The sequence below is a fragment of the Teleopsis dalmanni genome, chromosome 2, assembly GCF_002237135.1.
Source record: "Teleopsis dalmanni isolate 2A chromosome 2, ASM223713v2, whole genome shotgun sequence".
Lineage (NCBI taxonomy): Eukaryota > Metazoa > Arthropoda > Insecta > Diptera > Diopsidae > Teleopsis > Teleopsis dalmanni.
The window spans coordinates 197,734,079-197,752,745 of record NC_051847.1 but is presented as its reverse complement, the minus strand read 5'-3'; the positions used below and the strand labels follow the sequence as shown (position 1 = coordinate 197,752,745).

General features: G+C 29.6%; 1 protein-coding gene and 1 pseudogene across 1 annotated transcript; one reads left to right on the top strand and one right to left on the bottom strand.

The window, feature by feature from the left end:
- Positions 1–15,738: 15,738 nt before the first annotated feature.
- LOC119676517 (DNA polymerase alpha subunit B-like) lies at positions 15,739–16,481 on the bottom strand. Its single transcript, XM_038087757.1, has 2 exons — positions 16,266–16,481; positions 15,739–16,136 (listed from the first exon to the last, which is right to left on the bottom strand). Exons 1-2 carry the CDS (start codon positions 16,333–16,335, stop codon positions 15,739–15,741), a joined length of 468 nt encoding a protein of 155 aa, XP_037943685.1. The 5' UTR covers positions 16,336–16,481.
- A 67-nt stretch (positions 16,482–16,548) lies between these two features.
- LOC119681978 lies at positions 16,549–18,660 on the top strand (annotated as a pseudogene).
- Positions 18,661–18,667: the final 7 nt, after the last annotated feature.

Genomic DNA, 18,667 nt, shown 5'->3' with positions numbered 1-18,667 from the left:
CTAAACTGCTAGCTAAAAACACTGCAAAAATAAAAAAGAAGACATACCTAAAGCACCAGTTAACATCATTAAAAAGTTATGAAATGAAGAAACGGACTAAAATATCAGCTAAAAGCATTAAAAATGAGAATAAGAAGAAACAAAAGTACTAGCTAACAGCACTAAAAAAATGCAAAAAAACGTCTTAGCTGCCAGCTAACAACACTACAAAACTTAAAAATAAGAAATACCATAAGTGCCAGTTAAAATATTTAAATAGTTATGAAAGAAAGAAACAACTAAAATATCTGCTAAAAGCACTACAAATGAGAATAAAAAGAAATAATCTAAATGCCAACTAACAGCATTAAAAAATAAGAAATAATAGATAACTATAACCTTAAGTGCCAGCTAACAGCAATATAAAAGTGAAAAATTATAAAAAAGCAAATAAAATAAGTGAAAAATACCTGTCAATAAAAAAATTAATGAACTAATTTTACAGAAAATTATTTAGGAAATATTTGTACAATTAGTGTGTATTTAGTATGAGTTGTACGCGAAGTTAAAATGAAAAATAATAATGATTAATACTTTTCGTTCCTTAACTTATGGATAGGCACTTTAACATAAGGATCTAATAGTAACTTTAGGGTAATTGCTAGTAATCTGTAATCTTGTTAACTAAAACCAAATTATATGAACCCTTCCATTTCAATTATATTTAACATTTCTTATATTTATGAACCTCTCATAAACAATTTATTACTGACATTTAACATGATAGTAATCTCATGTGTGGTTTACTCTAATTTGTTTCTGCTCCAATAACTATAAAATAGGCTGTCAAATATCAAACTCAAGACCCAATTTCACGTTTGGTTGGGAATTTAAGTATGTACGGTGTATATCAAAGTAAAATTCAAATGCAAATATTTTGCCATACAAGACACATTACAAAAAAATATTTACCTTATTTACGCATCATGCACAACATAAGCATCAATTCCATATAAATCTTTTGGAAGAAAGAGCAAAACAAGAAGAAGCTGAAGTTCAGGGACCAACTAATTCAACAAAACAAAATGACACGTCGTTCACATCGTTTACTTTTACGTTTAACGTACATGTCATTGTCATCATCATCATCATCATCATTATTATTATCATCAAAATCATCATCATCATCATCATCGTCATCACCAACGACATCAACAGTGTCACAATCATACAAGTCGTAAGAGTCATAGTCATAGACTGGTAATCGTGCTCGTTGTCGTCATAGTTGACTACATCATCATCATCATGATGAATGTTCCAGAGGTAACATAGCTAGTAACGTATGTCAACAATGATGATGGATCCGATATGAATACAGCCGAAGAAATTCTATGCTCATGTACGATCTTACCATATATACAAGTAATGGCGTAATGGCAATGGAGCAATATAGGTACAAGAGAAAAGGAGCTTAAGCAAACTTTTGAAAGGTTTGGCATAGTAAAGTGTGTAGTTAGATCATTTAGCTAAGTCGCTGCAAGATCAAAGTACAGCTTAGACAAAAACAACAACAACAACAAAAATGACGAATAAAAATAACAATAATAATGAAGAGAAGAAGAGAAGAAGAAAAAAAGTATCTAAACGTTAAATTGCAAATAGGCAATTTGAGTCTTTTGTAGTCTCTGCTGCACACCACAAGCAGTGCAACAAAGTAGTCAGCAAAGTCCCGGCACCGGCACGCATGCGTGCGGCGTCACTGGCAGCAGTTTTGTGGTAGCGTGCGGTAGAGCCTTCAAGCATGCAGCAAAGCAATTGCAAATTGCAATTGAAATGATTATCAGATGCTGCTTTGACGCTTTGACGATTAACTTGACGAATTGTACTCTGATCAGGCTGAGATGTGAGCCAGAGACTATGACGATGACAATGATGTTGGCGATGGAGCGAGCACGACAATTAAACTTTAAAATGCACACGACGACACACACACACACACACACACACATATGTTATGTGACTTAGGCGACAATGCAAATATGTGACTGACGGTCGAGGGCTTGGGAAAGATTTTGCCTTCACTTTGATTATCCAACAAATGAGAAAAATGGTAATGGATATGTGCGATACTGAACCTTTACCACTGCAGCATCATACCCGAAAAAGTGCAAGGTTTATCATTGCAAAAGTCAAATTCGTGAGCTTGATTTTTCTATTAATGAAAAAAAAAATAAATACAAGGAAAGCACTTTTTCAGGTGACGTTTAAAAAGTAAATACCACAAATGTGTTAAATCTACTAAAACCAAAATAATATACTTTAAAAAAATATTGTATTTTAAATAAAATAATATATTTTAAATAAAATTATTTTATTTTAAATAAAATAATATATAAATTTGATTTTAATTTCAATATGACAGAAGTGACTATTTTTACTTGAACAGAAACTGTGGTATTTAATTGCACTTTAACAATTAAAAATAAAAATAAAAATATAATTAATTAATTTAATTATTCTACAGCTGGTTTATAAATTTCTTAATAAAACTTTCACAACAAATTAACAAAAAACTCCAGAAAAATGTGCAAACATAAAAGTCAAGTACGGCTTTGGGTCAGTTGGTTAAGGAGCGCTGACTCTAAGCTTCAAATTTGGCGGGGCACGAGTTCGATTCGTGGTATTTGCAGTCTCAAACAATTATTTACGAATAATTAAATACAAGAATTATTTGCAGGACTACCGATGATGGGTCTTAGGTAATACTCGAAATAGCTGTATGGTCAGTCAAAAAATCAATTAATTAAAATAATATAAAAAAGAATTTTTGTTGTAACTCACTACTGAAACTTCTCTAAAATAATATATTTTAAATAAAATAATATATTTTAAATATAATAATATATTTTAAATAAAATAATATATTTTAAATTAAATAATATATTTCAAATAAAACAATATATTTTAAATTAAATAATATATTATAAATAAAATAATATACTATAAATAAAATAATATATTTTAAATATAATTATATATTTTAAATAAAATAATATATTTTAAATTAAATAATATATTATAAATAAAATAATAATATACTATAAATAAAATAATATATTTCAAATAAAATAATATATTTTAAATTAAATAATATATTTCAAATAAAATAATATATTTTAAATTAAATAATATATTTTAAATAAAATAATATATTTTAAATAAAATAATATACTTTAAATAAAATAATAAATTTTAGTTAAAACAATATATAATAAATAAAATGATAAAATATTTAAAAATGGGAAATACTAAAATTAATTAAAAATTTAAAATATTTTATGTTTATTTTCATTATATATTCCCATTTAATTCACATTCAATGTTTATTATAATAAAAATGAAAAATAATAAGGAAAAGTTGCTATCCATTTACCTATAAGCAAAAGAACGAACACAAGGTTTTTTTTTATTATGTTAACAAATTATTTATAATTAGAAATTGTAAATATCAGTTTAGTACTATACAGTATAATAGTATAAGTTTTTATTTCTCATAATTTCCATACATAATTAACTTTAATTAGTAGATCTACGTTTATTCCTATTATCTTTTCCCTCTGGATATGAGCGCAAATCACACATCAGCAGTTTTACTACTTTTATTATAATTCATTTGAAAGTATTTCGGTTTACGAGTAGAATTCAAAAAAAAAAAAACAAAAAATATATAAAATCACTGGCATAATAAAATATTTTTAATATGTTAATAAAATCTAATTACACTAGATAGAATAAAAAGAGTTATTAGCGCTTTGGTTTCGCCAAAGTTTAGCTCCGCTTGACACGAATTTTTTGAACATTCCTTAAAATTATTTTCTCATATACAACACTAAAAACTAAAAACAAATATTTTTTAATTAAATCGAAATCGATTATTGTAAATTTTAAATAATGACAACAGATACGAGTATAGTCTTAATTAATAAACAATTAAATTTGGTGATAATACCATAACAAATACGAATGTTTTTGTAATAACTTATCTTCTGGAATACTAAATACAACCATGGATCTAATGATTCGCTTCGCTAGAAATCTATTTCCCATTAGAATACATAGATAAATTATCTAATTTATAACTTAATCAAATATTTATAAAACTACCAAACGTTTTTTCTGTTTCCGTTCACAGCAAAGAATCGCCAAAAAGGTACTACGATGTTAGTAGATCTATTGTGCATAGCTTTGACCCTTAGCACTGTATGATTAGATTTTTTCTTAGTTTTAGCATTGTAATAGTACGTTCCCATTGCTTTTGTTAAAGGAGTTTATTTAATTCAGGTCGCTAATGAATTTTGATTAACTGTACAAAGAGCTTTCGTGCTTTCTAACTTACTTAAAAATAAATCAAGGGAAATTACACCTAAAATGTCGATGCAACATTGCAAATATATTTCCCAAAAGGGAAATTATCGACATACATGAAACAAAATGTAAATAAAAACAAAATGCTCTTTTCATCTATAGATCAACTTATACCAATAAAAATAACCCAATCTTAATTTGATTAACATAAATTGAATTGATAAATTGATTAACATAGCTACAGTGGGAACATGGTATGACTTAACAAATCCACCTAAGTGGTGAAGCCTTTATCTATCAAGAGCTTGACATTCATAAAAAAAGTGCTTTCGATGCCCATTTCACGAAAACTACAGACATCAGTGTCGGAGAGTCTAATTTTATTTAAGTAATACCGTAGGTTGCAATGACCCATAAAGTAACGAGATAAAGTCAAATCGAACCAGCTTAGTGAAAGTATTTTATTGTTGTCGTTGCGAAAGCTCGCAGGGATCTCGGTTAAGATTTTAATAGATAATCGCTGAGTAAGAAATTATAGCGTGGGGTGGATTGAAGATGGAAACGATTTAAATTGAAAACAACCCGAAGTAAAGCGGAGAAATTTGGCCACTTTAATGAGATGGGGTGGGTATTAATGACATGCATCACTCTTCGCTGTGATAAAAGAAAAACTATAAACTTTACATTCAGGTGAAATCTTGAATTCATGTATGAGTAAAAGCAATTAAAGAACCGCTGTAATCACGAACTTTATGTGAAGAACCGTACTCTGTTGCGGGCTTTAAGGAATTTTGAAAATATAGCGACTGGAACGAGTATCATCATGAAATTAAAGATCCCGGATTCCAGTTAAAGCGTTGACGATAATAATGAAGATCAAATCCGGTAGGTGTCATTTAGAAAAATTGTTCAAAAAGAGGATATATTTATGATTTCTGGAGTAGTTAAGTCTACCAACTGTAATTACTCGTCAACTATGACTAAGTGCTGCTCTTTAGTTCTCTCCTCATAGTTTCAATGGTCGTAAGGATGGTGCAACGGTAGATATTACAAAAACAGTAGAATAAACTTATAAATACATAGGGGCGCTTGATTGAACGACAAGGAAGATTAAGACATAGGTAAAAGAACTAGTAAATAATTAATTTATAATAAAACTAATATAGAAAGGCTAGTGAGTAACAATAAAAAAATTACGAATTAAAAAAAAAAATTGGTGGAATCAGTTTTCAATTGTCACAGTAGTGTTCTTTGCTAATTCACTATATTACAAAGGGACTTTTGGTCTAGGTAAATTGTGTGGAAAATTGAAGCTTCAACAAAGCGAAATTAATCTCGTTATTTTTTTCTTCATAGTAAAGTCAGAATAGATATGTTCTGACTAAAGTCGATTCTTTCTTTGAAATCGATGTCTTAACATTACGATTTATCTGAAGATAATCGAATCATGGCCAAAGTCAACTTAATTTCTTTTTTGTTTTTATTTCTGTAAGATAAAGTGAAGTCACACTTGAATTTTTTATTGTTATTACTTTTATTAAGAACCATTAATTATGCAGATGATTAGCATTACCCTATAATTGAGTCCAAATTACGGTGAAGTGCTTTAAACCGAAAAATATATTCCAAATATGTCAAAGAAGGTAAAAAATCTAACCAAAAATAAAAAATGTTGCGTTAATTACTACTCCTCCATCATTTTAACATAAACAATACAAAAAGAATTCATTTTCATTACTTTAGGTATTTCTGTTATTTTGTATCTAATTTGTATACTTTTATACGAGTATACTTATATGCATATTTTCCACTATAATGCAAATTAGTAACTCCCACAAGTGTTTATCTATCATATATCTAAACACTTCACATATTTCGTATAGAAAACTCAAAATTGAAAAGGCAAAAGTATAACAAAAATAATAAACCTCAAACCAAGCTTAATAGGAATGGAAAAACACGAGAAGAATGATTGCCCTTTGATAGGAAGATACTCTCACCCAACAAAGTGGCGGCAAGCGAACCAACCGAACCAACTGAACTGAACTATTCGTAATTTATACACAATAACGGTAGGAGGTGTACGGTAAAAATTTTTAATAGTTCAAAATGACTAATTAACTTTGACGCTCTCACTACGCGTTAAAGTTCATAAAGACAATAGGAAAACAACAAAAATAATAAATAAAAATTTTAAACATTTTCAGGGAATTATGCATCAGTGCGCCTAAACGCAACACCATGTAACTGTGGTAATACATGGCTTAAGTTTATAGACTATGGCATTACAGTGCAAACCAAATGAGCATATAACATGTGTTATTTATGCCAGCAGTAATTTTTGGAATCCATTATTAATCAGATGAAGTAGTAAGTCTATTTAACTATGATTGAGAGTTCATATTAGAAAATTCTTATAGATGTCATTCTACAGAAATTTTTTTTTTGGTTTGAGTTATTACTATTGCACACTTTCATCTTTTATGGTTGGGGGGCTTATCCCTGCCCACACTAAGCTTTAACTATACTAGAATTATTATCATTTATTTATCTTTTCACTGATGACGGACCGTAGATCAGCATATCTTCCTGTGCGTCCTGAGGTGTACTTAAGGTTTGTTAGGGCGGGGTTGGGCAACGTATCAATTTTTTTGAATATTTTTAGGGCTCTGTCATTGATATATTTTTTCACTGAGTCGATCCTTAGATCTCTATGCTTATCTGTTTTCCTAATATACAGAGGAATTTTAATTAGTCTACTTAAAGTCTACTTGTGCTATCTGTAATTGCTTTATGGCAGTATTTGAAGCTTTGCTGTATGTTACACATCCGTATCGATTATTGTTAAATCGATTATTATTAAACAACGGCTTTAAGAGATGTAAAAGTTCAGAGCAACTATTCCGTTTGCATTTCATATGTTTATACCAATTAAGCCGTATGTCAAAAGTGACTGAGGGTCACATGTTTTATGCTTTCCTCCCACAATATCTCTGTGTCACCGATGCTCACTTCTGGAGGATGCTGCATTCTCTTTCGTGTTATAAATGTAGCCTTGGTTTTGTCATTGTTTATTTTAATCTTTCATTTTTGGAAGTATTCCACTCTGAAGTCTATATTTCTCTGTAAGGTGTTGCTAACATTTATGGCATATCGGTCAGAAGTAGTTGATACATAAAAGATAAAATGGATTTTAATAGAGAATTACAATAATGTGACAATGAATTACTTATAACGAAAACAGCTTTAACTATTTTTTTTAGTATATAATTTTTTATTGTGGCTTTTCTTAATGATGTTGACTATATCAGAAGGTAGATTCTAACGTTTTTACACGAAACTTTAAGTTTGCGATATGGTGTCGCGTTTGCTCGTTTGTCGATGAAAACAAGGGTCTTTTCTCGGTTAACTCTTAAGAATTGGCAGTCAGCTATTACTGTCTGTAGATATGACAAAAGTGCTTGAGGAAGAAAAATTTTTGTTTAAAAGAAGAACTGATTACCGAAAGTAATATCTATACTGAAAGTAAAGACAAAAATATATATATCTTTAATCTATATATCTATAAAAACACAACACCGAAAAGTTTGGGAAAAATTGGATTAAATGTATAATTTTGTCGACACACTTTTTGTCGACACATGAAGTCGAGTTTCTAGCGAAAAAAATGGCTTTCTAAACTAGTCCAGGGTGTTGTTTAGTGATATGTTTTATATTAAGCTTGAAAGTTGCCACATTTATTGAAATCGCCTATTTATTCTCAACAACAAACTGTCAATTATCAATGATTTTCATACTTCCATACGTTATATTTGATGGACTTTCATTTACTGCTGGCATACATACTCCACATACGAGTATGTAAAGTAGTTGGTTACATTTACATGAATATTACAAAATAAATTTATCAAAATGATAAAAAACAGCTTGTTTAAAAGAAAAATATATTAAATTTAAGTGTTGTAATTAAAAAAAAAAACGAAAAGATATCAAAAAACAAAAAAAGAAAATAAAATTTAAATTATTGTAAAAAATAAGAAAGTGTGGAAAAAGCAGTTTTAACATTAAAAGAACCAAGGAAAAAAAAAAATATATTTAATAATAATAATAAAAAATATCAATCATTTTAATATTAATTTTTAATAATAAAACAGTATAAATAATTTAATTCCAATTTGTAGAGGAAAAACTATTTAACACACAATATAAAAGAGATTTATGATGGCCATTAAATTTGATTAAATCATTTACGTCAAACGTAAAGTAGGAAACTCCCCGTAAGTGAGTTGCCAACCTGCCAACCTGCCTGCCTGCCAAATTGCCAACTGGCCAAACGTGGTCTTAAGAGTAAAATTTAAAATTAAGTCAGTGAGTTTAAAAAATTGTTAGTCATAAATTAAGTGTTTATATGCATATTTAAAAGTACATATATGTATAAAGTCGTAAAATCTTAAAAATTACTTGAAATTATTACCAAATGTATTAACAAATTGGTTACATTCCTTCCTTTCTCTTCAAAATTTTAACTTTTAGAATGTTAAAATAATAATGCAATTATGACTTCTTGCATTTCTACAGTTATGACTGACTGACTCGGAAGACTCCGGCTTCTTATGTTCCTATGTTCCTTTCGCCAAAATCTGTTCCAATTTCTAAGGCACTCTACCGGGCAATGCTTTTCAAATTTAATTATTCGCATTCTCTTTCCAAAATGACTTTTCTATTCATAGGAAATAAAATTTCATCTTAAGTCACACATTTAAACATTACATTTTTGGAATATTAAAATAAGAAATGAGGTTGTCGATGAATTTCAAAAGAAAAGTACAATAATATTTCACTATAGAATGTATGAGTATAACCTCAAAAATATTTTATTCAATATAAAACTACAAATATGTTCATTTGATTGTTCCAGAAACTTAATCGCAATCTAAATTTATTGAGCTACTGAAAACCATTTAATGGTTCAGTAGATTTACAATAATCAAGTTTAATATTTCACTTTAAAATATTCATAAGTGTGTAGGTTTTTTAATGACCATTTTTCTCACACTCATTCTATGTTTTTAATGCAGTTAGTTAGCACATTTTTTAAATATTTTCTTTGCCAAAATTCTTTATCATCTTCAATAATATTTTTAAAATATATACTGTTATACTATATTTAAAAGAAATTATCTTTCTTGTTTCATTAAGGAAAGGCTGGATAGGCGAAAACTTTTGACCCTGGATAGATCACAAAGCTCGTTTGTAATATTTGCTTCAACCAAAACGAAACCAATTCAATCCTATGATATCGATGACTGCATAGACATTGTATATTAGTAAGACATGCAATAATACTTTTAACGGGACTGTGGCTCTGCGAATAAAGAAGAAATTATATTGCACTTCAAGTGTTCGTGCCAATCATGATTTAGGAAAAAAAAATAAAATTGTCAGGACCGCTTTCCTAACTGACTTGACATAGCTGTTATCCTTTATTTTAGGGACATAGCTAAGCCAAACTAAAGAAGAACCAATTCAGTATTATGCAAGCGGTTACTGAATTGTAACTGTATATTAGGTAGATATGGTCTCCTTTTAACAAGTTTTTTCGTACCTTTGACTCAGCAGATGACGAGGTGTCAGTACTCATAACAGGCTAGAAGTAAATTTGAAATGTTCGAGTTCCTTTCCTAACTGACTTGACAAAATTGTCATATTTAAAAATTTTAAATACTCGAGGTTTATTTTCTAACTGACTAGACAAAGCAATCATATTTTAAAATTAGGGGCATAGCTAAGTTCATAGACTTGTCTCAACAGAACATTTGTGCACTAGATAGGACTTTTACCTTTAAGATACTTTTTCAGGTTTGGCATTTGTATGGTGTGTTAGCCGCGGTATTACAATGGGCCATTATTTGTGCTTAAGTGAGTTTTGGCGATCAAGTCTACTATCTTACCTCAACCAAATCTAACATATCTTTTTGCACATATCACTGAATATTCCATAGGTAACAAGAAAATTGTTACAAGTAAGTATAGAAACTGCTATATAGGTCCGAGAAGATCCGATTAAATCACACATCACATTTTATGTAGAAAAGTGTACAAGACGAGTACGTCTATCGATGGATGAAAATGTTCTGGCTAAAAAATTTGATTCTGTATCTGAAGATAGGAACTGTGGTAGAAGTTATTTGCTTGTTCGGTTTAAGGATCAAATGATTTGAAGGCACTCGATACTACCAACTAGCGAGAATGTATTACCTATCGGGCTGACATGCTGGTGGAGACTAAGGACCACACACACTACAAAGTCAACTAAGTAAGACTAAACTTCATCATTGAGGAATATGATTTATAACATCACTAATCTTAGTTCTTCCAAAAACCCTATCCATGCTGGTATCGATGCTTTCTATTTAATTAAAAAATTTAGAATAGCAATAAGCATGAATATCGTTAAGATCGAATAGTGGATGCTTTAATAAAAGATTAACTTGTAGATCTGAGCTATTCGACCATAGCATATTTAGTAAAAATGAGATTTTCCAACACTTAAGCTTAAATTATTTATAATAGGAGTAATGAAAAGAAAAATAATCCATTATTTTTGCATGAATTAAAGGCTTATTCAACATAGGTAATTATGAATGTTGCTATATAGTATGTAGTTATGATTGTAATTATAGAATGATATGATTTAGGTCAAATATGGGTCGTTTTGTTCGATAACTTATTGCCATTTTGAAAGTAATTTCATTATGCCGCCCTCATAGAATTCCTCGTCCCTATTGTCAAAAAATTGAGACAGTCGATTTGCACAAGCCTCTCTTGAAGCAAAATTTTTAACTGAAAAATCATTCAACATGGACAAGTTTAGATGATAATCACTTCGTGCGAGGTCTGCACTATAAGGCGGATGCATAAGAACTTCCCAATCAAGCACTCGGAGCTTTTGACGAATCATTATCGATGTGTATGAACTGACGTTGTCCTGATGGAATACAATTCCTCTCCTATTGGCTTAAGTTGATCGTGATTAATTTGGGTGATTACTTCGTTTAGACGGTACAATTGTTGACAATACAGTTTCGTGAAAACTAATTTTAGTATAAATAAATAGTATAAATATTTAAACCCCTTTTTTGATTTTTAATTGTCTACTCCATTGCTACATGATGTATTTGAATATCATTTCACCACAACTTATAAAACATTTTAAATTAAAATTAATTATTTTTTTGGAATATAATTATCCCCTTTTAAATTTGTAATATCTACTTCTCTGCTGCATAATGTATTAGGTAGAATTAATTATATTGGTTAATGTACCTGTCCAATCATTATAGCTTCTTGGCACACCATAATCATATCGTAGCAATTAAATGTAAAAATGTAGCAATTTAAGATACTAAACAATTTATAGCACTTCAAATACGTCACCTTTAACTATAAACAAATATCATTAAACATTTAATAAACTAAAATTATCCAATTTTAATCGGAAAATCTAATTTATTTACCATGTACCATGGATATAAACGCAAGTAACTCAATTTAACATTTTCCACCATCGAACGATCGGGGGGCCAAATTCAAATTCAAATTCAAATCCAAACCCAAAGCAGAAAAAAGCTGTGGCAGAGGAGAGCAGTAGAGGACTGGCTTGGCTGCTGCTGGAAATGGTACGATCACTTAGCAATTTTCAAACTGAATTTGCAAATTAATGCTTACAATTGGCAAAATAAATGTTAACAACTGAAAATTTCTGCATTTATCATGAAGAGATTAGAGTCGATTATAGGAGTCGAGAAGCTACTCAACGCTACCCAAGGCAACCCAACGCAAGACGCAAGGCCCGAAAAGTCAAAAGGAAAGTTTAGACCAAAAAAGGAGGTGCTCACTGTATTGGCCAAGAAATGAAAGAAAAACGATTAAATTGCAATAAATGTCAATGTGGCAATAAGTAAGCATTGCTTGCATTTAACACCAAAAACCAAACCAAATCAAAAAAAAATCCTATTGAGGATCGATCGGGTTGGCTCTGACTTTAACTTTAACTTTAACGGTTCAAATAAATTTTCTCCATTTGGTGCAAAGGTTTCGCCTGCCATGCCAAGAATAATAACGATTTTATTTTATTATCATTTTATTTTGTTATTTTGTTATTTTGCTATTTTGCCTTTTATTGACTTTATTTTTATATTGTATAAAGATATTTTTTTTAATGTTATCGTAGATGAAACAACAAATGCCCATTTTGTAGATGAGGTCAATAAAAATCGGGCACGTTAGCCCGAAGTCTGAAGCTTCCTTGAGTTCTGTTTTGGTTTGTGGCAGATTTAGTTTTCTTTTGGTTGGAATTGTTGGTCTTATTTTCTTGGTAAAACAATTTTGGTTTGAATTTATATTTGCTGTAGTTTTCAGTTGTATTTGCTTTTGGGTTAGTTTGGCCAATTTCTTTCTCTGATTTTTATTTATTTATTTTTTTCTATTGCTGTTGCTGCTGCTGCTGTTGCTATTGCTATTGCATTAGTTGCAACTTGTGAAATGCAAATTGTAACGTTCCCACGTTTGTTGCATGCTTAGAAATTGAAGCAACAGGGCAGGCAGACTTTGCAGTTTCTATTTATTTTGGCTACACGTATTTGGCAACAATTTGATAAGTCCAAATGCAAACCAACGGCTCAACGGCTCAACGACTCAACGGCCCAAATCAAATCCAATCCAATCCAAATGTGGTAATTTAGAAACTAAAATTTATTACTCATATAATTAGACTCAATCAGAGATGTCGGTTTGCTATTTATACTTGCATACGACCAGTATCGCATATACGGAGCTTTATGTTTTACAATCCATTTTTGGCACGGAACTACCTTTGTGTGATTTACTATTTTTTTCTACTGATTTACTATTTTCGAATTGCACTTCAAATAGATTCTCACGCATAAAGTGAGTGATAGATATAGGTATACTTGTTGTAGTGATCATACATTAATTGCACAATTGTCATAAAAATCACTAATAAAATTTATGAATTTAAATAGTTTAGTTTGGTATATAGGTTAGGTTAGGTTATAACGACGATCCCAAGCAATCTACATAGGTCAATAAGTCCATTATGTCACCTTATAATTAAAAACCCAACGGTTAGAACCACTTATAATGCTATTGAGAGGTAGGTCTTGCAGTTCGCCAAGATCCTCAAAAAATAAAACCCCTAAAGTGTTAAGGCTCCGCACATACGTCAGACAGAAGCAAAGTAGATTGGAGGCACTTTCATTGTCCTCACCACAACTGCGGCAGGTGTGGTTGCAAGGAAGATTTAATCTCTTCCTATAGGTCATTGTATCCTAGCATAATACAACGACCTGTAAATAAACCTACTACAAGACTGATATCTTTACGAAGCATATCAATGAGATTCTTGATTTCTTTTGAGTTTTTCTTTGATTTAATTTTGATTTATTTTTTAAATTTCTTTTCTTGAAACGTGGCCAAATTGTATACAGATGACTGCATATCCTTGAGATTTTCCATATTTTATTAAAATGTTCGACACAAGAAGAGCTCAGTGCCAGTTAACTTGATGCCAGCTTTGTTTAGGTGTTCTGAAAATATCCCTTTGAGCGGGAACCCAGATTAGAAAAATATTGAACTACATTCACATCTTATTTAGAGATATGTAGCAGTCAAAGACTGTCCTAGATGTAAATTAGACTAAGCTCAGGCACTTTAAAGCAGGTTAACTGTCCGTACTTTGGTATATAAATTATAACGAAATTGAAATTGGTGATATATCAATAATCTATACTAGTCATGAATATATAACTACTCTATAGTCAGGATCTCGTGAGATCCTTCAAAGTGATGTTAGACTTAAAGTAGGTTTGCAATTGGACCACTATCAATTTGGAAACCATGCTATAAGATTAAATACTGCCACAATGCCTTTTGCCGCATATTTGACGAAGTTAAAGAAAGCGTTTCACATCTCCTTTGTCATATTATAGCGCAGGGACGCATACAGTGACAAGTTCCAAGGAACTACAACATAGAGAAAAGCGTTTTATTTGTGTTTTTAAAAATAAAACGCCCGACGTTTCAATTAGTCTCCATCGTTTCCGAAATATCAAACACTTATGTTAGCATTCATATTTCACTTACATATTGTATTTTATACATATTTTAGTGACTATTGTAGTGATAATTTCAAATCATTGTATTGAAATGTAACGTACCCTATAAAGATGGGTACGTGACCTAACGCACTCGAGTCTAATAGAACTTTAGATCGCAGTTAAGTCTAATCGATGTTTAAATTCGCCCAATAGAAGTAGCTAAATTTCTCTGCCTTCATTACGTTTGACTTCAATTTAAATTCCACACATTTCTGATTTATTCTTAAACCTAAATAATCCCCTTCACGATTACACTGCTATTATTTATCCACATTCTAACCTATGTATACTTCTTAGGACCCTTCTCATAAAAGTAGCGACGTTAACACTACCTATCTACATCATAACCCATGTATAGTTTTTTGTAATTCCTTTCATGATATATACTGTATAGATCCTTGTGGGCTACAACAATAACAGAAGCACTTCTTATAGATATATTAAGTAATTATTTGCACATTGGGTTACAAGCCAAAAAGAATACCTAAGATTACTCTAATAACAGTGAAAATAAGTTATTACAAGTTAAGAATAAGAAAGAATAAAAAACAAGAATAAGTCTTTTTATAAATATATTAAGTAACATAATTATCTGATCTTATCAAGGTTTGTAAACTCATCAAGATTTATACAGGAATACAATATGACAGTAGACTAAAGAACCCGTCTGGGATTCTCATAATAACATTATCTAAGATAGAAAAGCTCTCTATTAATATATATATATACTGACTATCTGAGCCCACAACGATTTGTATATTTAAATAGTTATATAGCTAATAAGAAATTGTATTTGTATTCTACTTTACTATAGGATTTGCTTTGATGCAAAATTATAAAAAGTGGTTCCATATATTTCCATGATTATCTTTCCAATAAAATTAATAACCAGCGATATAGAATAATCAATTAGATATTTTTCTGCATTTTTGTTTGATTCAAGATATATTAAATGTATGTAACGATTAACTTAAAATATGTATATATTAAACATTGTAAATATTCAGATATATACTGAGTTATTATTATACATTTAATGCATATATATATTATAAATATATATTATATCTTAAATACTGTAATTGAAATTTATTTACGATTCTAAGTAATTGCATTTATTTGGTTTCATTATATGTGCATATAGAATTTCAATTAATTGTAGTTTTTCAATTTCATCACATTATTTTTTAAAAATTCATATAATTTTAAAATAATTTTAAATAAAAATAAAATAAAACACAGGTAATATTGAAACACTTACCTTTGGAGTATGATAAATATCACTTTCGGTATTTTTATTACCGCCAACACCAATTTCACTCATGTAGTCGCCCATAATGTCAGTCTCTTCGACGCCATAAACGCCAAGCGGAATCGAAGGTGCTGTAGCAGTAGTCAATTGATTTAGATTTGATAATCCTGACGAATATTTTAGTTTTTTCTTATTTGAAGCAGCTAATTCTTTATCGCGTCTTGCTTGAAATACTTTACGTTCGAAATCATTAAAATAATCAACCGTAGGCTCAGCACCTTTCAAATTGGAAATACTATACGCCATCCATTGTTCAACAAGTTCTGCAGCGTCAATATGATACGACACACATAAATCTAGACCTATTAATAAGAAATATATATAATAATGTTTTACTAAAAAAATAATAATAATAATAAAATAAACAGAAGCACGCTTTATATTTCCATCAATAAATTGTTGCTTATTTTGTTAATTGACCGCATGTTCACCTTTTGCAATGACTGCTGCTGTAGGTTCTACGCCAAGCTCATCGAATTGGATTCTTAATTCTTCATCCATTATTGACACAATTTCTTAAGTTTATTGTAATAAATAAAGATATTACTTTTGTAAATAATAATTTATGTGCAAATAACAAACGAAATTCACTTCAGCTGTTCCGTTTTTCGCGCTAAAATAATTTGTTTATGAAATGTCAAACTGAACTGTCAACTGACAACTGTCAAACAAGCCGATTTTTTTCTAGATAAATCAGATAATCGGCGAAAATGACAAACAGCTGATTTCAGATGAACAAAAAAAATCACAGCATAGGTTTTTGTACAAATAGGAAAATAGTATAATTTTTTGATAAAAATGGTGATCGGTGCCTTTCCAGCAGCAAAACTTGGTATTCTAGCAATTAAACAAATAAGTAAACCTGTTGCTAATGTTATAAAAGCCAACGCTAAGCAAAGTCCGACCTTTCGTAAATATGTTTGCATGCCACCTGCACAGTGTAAGTGAGAGGCGAAGTAGTGATTAATAAATTGTTTTTTTTTTTAATTGCATAATTTTTAAAACATTAATTTTATGTTTTATTTACAGTTTATAATTGGGTGGAAGTGAAAACAAAAAGTGGCTTTGATTGGGCAGACCAGTGTACAGTTCCACCTTAATGAAGCTATGGCTATAGAATTGGGTGCCATTTTATTAGGAATTTATAATATTTGCTATAGGTGCCGTTTTTAATATTGAATAGCCCGGTATTTTATTGAGCTAAATATATGTATTTGTTTATATATATTTTTTAAATATATTTTTAATGTACAGACAGAGCAAAAATGAGTACAAAAAACAAGAAACTCAGAAACAAGATAGAGCAGCTTTAGTCACTCAATTATCGGAAATGGGTTTCCGATTAGAAAGACAAGATGCACAAATTCGAGAGTTAACCAGAGCACTAGCCGATGTTGGTATGTATCGTGTTGTGGTGAATATAACAAATGCACTTTTCATAATGTCGTTAATGTAAGAGAACATTGAATGACTGACTGTACATTGTTCAGTAAAGCTTAGAATGTATTGCTCCCAAACAAAATTTGCTGACTCTGCAATTGGTTCGGTCACAAAAATTTTGCAATTTTGCATATAGTCTTTTCGTTTATCAATCTAAAATAAGGAAATAGTAAGGGTAGAAAATTTTCATTATGAAAAATGTTACAGATCAGGGATTGGTTTATATTTATATATATTAAACACAACAAAACAATAGAATATTTTATTTATAAATATGATTCAGAAACCGGTAATTATATTAGAAAAAATATTATTGGAAGGAAAATTAGAATCATATAAAACATAGAGACACAAATTGTTTATATTTTTAACAAAAATTTTTAACAAAAAGTTTTTAACAAAATTTATTACTACTCAAATCGTGCAATTGCTTTATAGAAATATGACTCCAAATGGCTAATATTATTAACAAAACTAGTAGATTTTATAAAAAAATATTTTATGAGACTTATATAGTATATCTTCCTAGCCTTCAGTACCACTTATAAAACCTATTAGCTTTTGTGACAAATGGCAATTAGTCACCTAGGTAGACGGGAGACTTCGAACGCTCCTGGAACCATTGTTAACACAAGATAAAGTAGCTTAAATGTCTTTACATTATAATAAATATAATATCATCAATAATTACTCACAAATAACTTAATAAGTTAGAATATGTAGAGGATTCTATCAACACTATTCATTCTCTTTGTTTCATTCGTGCAATATCATTTTTAATAAATAAATTTTAGAAAGTGTGATCAAATTAGAATTATATATTTTGACCTTTCGAATTAATAAATTAATTATGTGGCGAGGTATCAACAAGATATGTGGCAAATTTGATCACTCTGTATATATTTTAAGTTTAATTATTAATTTAAAAAAATTAATATAATTTTTTTATTAATAAAAATCTCTATATTCTCAGGTGCTACAGATTTAAAGAAAGTTCAAATAGATAAATCTATAAATGCAAAGTCAGAACAAAAAATAATAGACACGAAAACTTTAACAAAAATTCAAGAAACGAAAGAACCAAATAAAAATCAAAACAAAGATAATAAAGTTTCAGAAATCCTTGAAAAAAAATAGGCTATTTATTATTAAGAAAAAAATAAAAATTAATCAACTAATTTTATTTACGTAGATTCACGTTCCATATTTAAATGGCATAAAGAGGCCATACCCGAATATAAAACATTCGATCCAAATACTCCCGATCAAACCTCTAGAGTGACAAAAAATTTTCAAGGGCTTTATAATCCAGCTGAAGGAAATTTATTTAAATCATTAAATTTTCTGGAAACGCAAATATTTGGTAATAGACAAAAACACCAACAACAACAAC

Bases quoted from the DNA above. Each gene is read 5' to 3' on its own strand.
- LOC119676517 (XM_038087757.1), bottom strand. From the start codon at position 16,335: ATGGATGAAGAATTAAGAATCCAATTCGATGAGCTTGGCGTAGAACCT. The intron at 16,137-16,265 runs GTGAACATGCGG...TCTTATTAATAG, and splicing joins AGCAGCAGTCATTGCAAAAG to GTCTAGATTTATGTGTGTCG.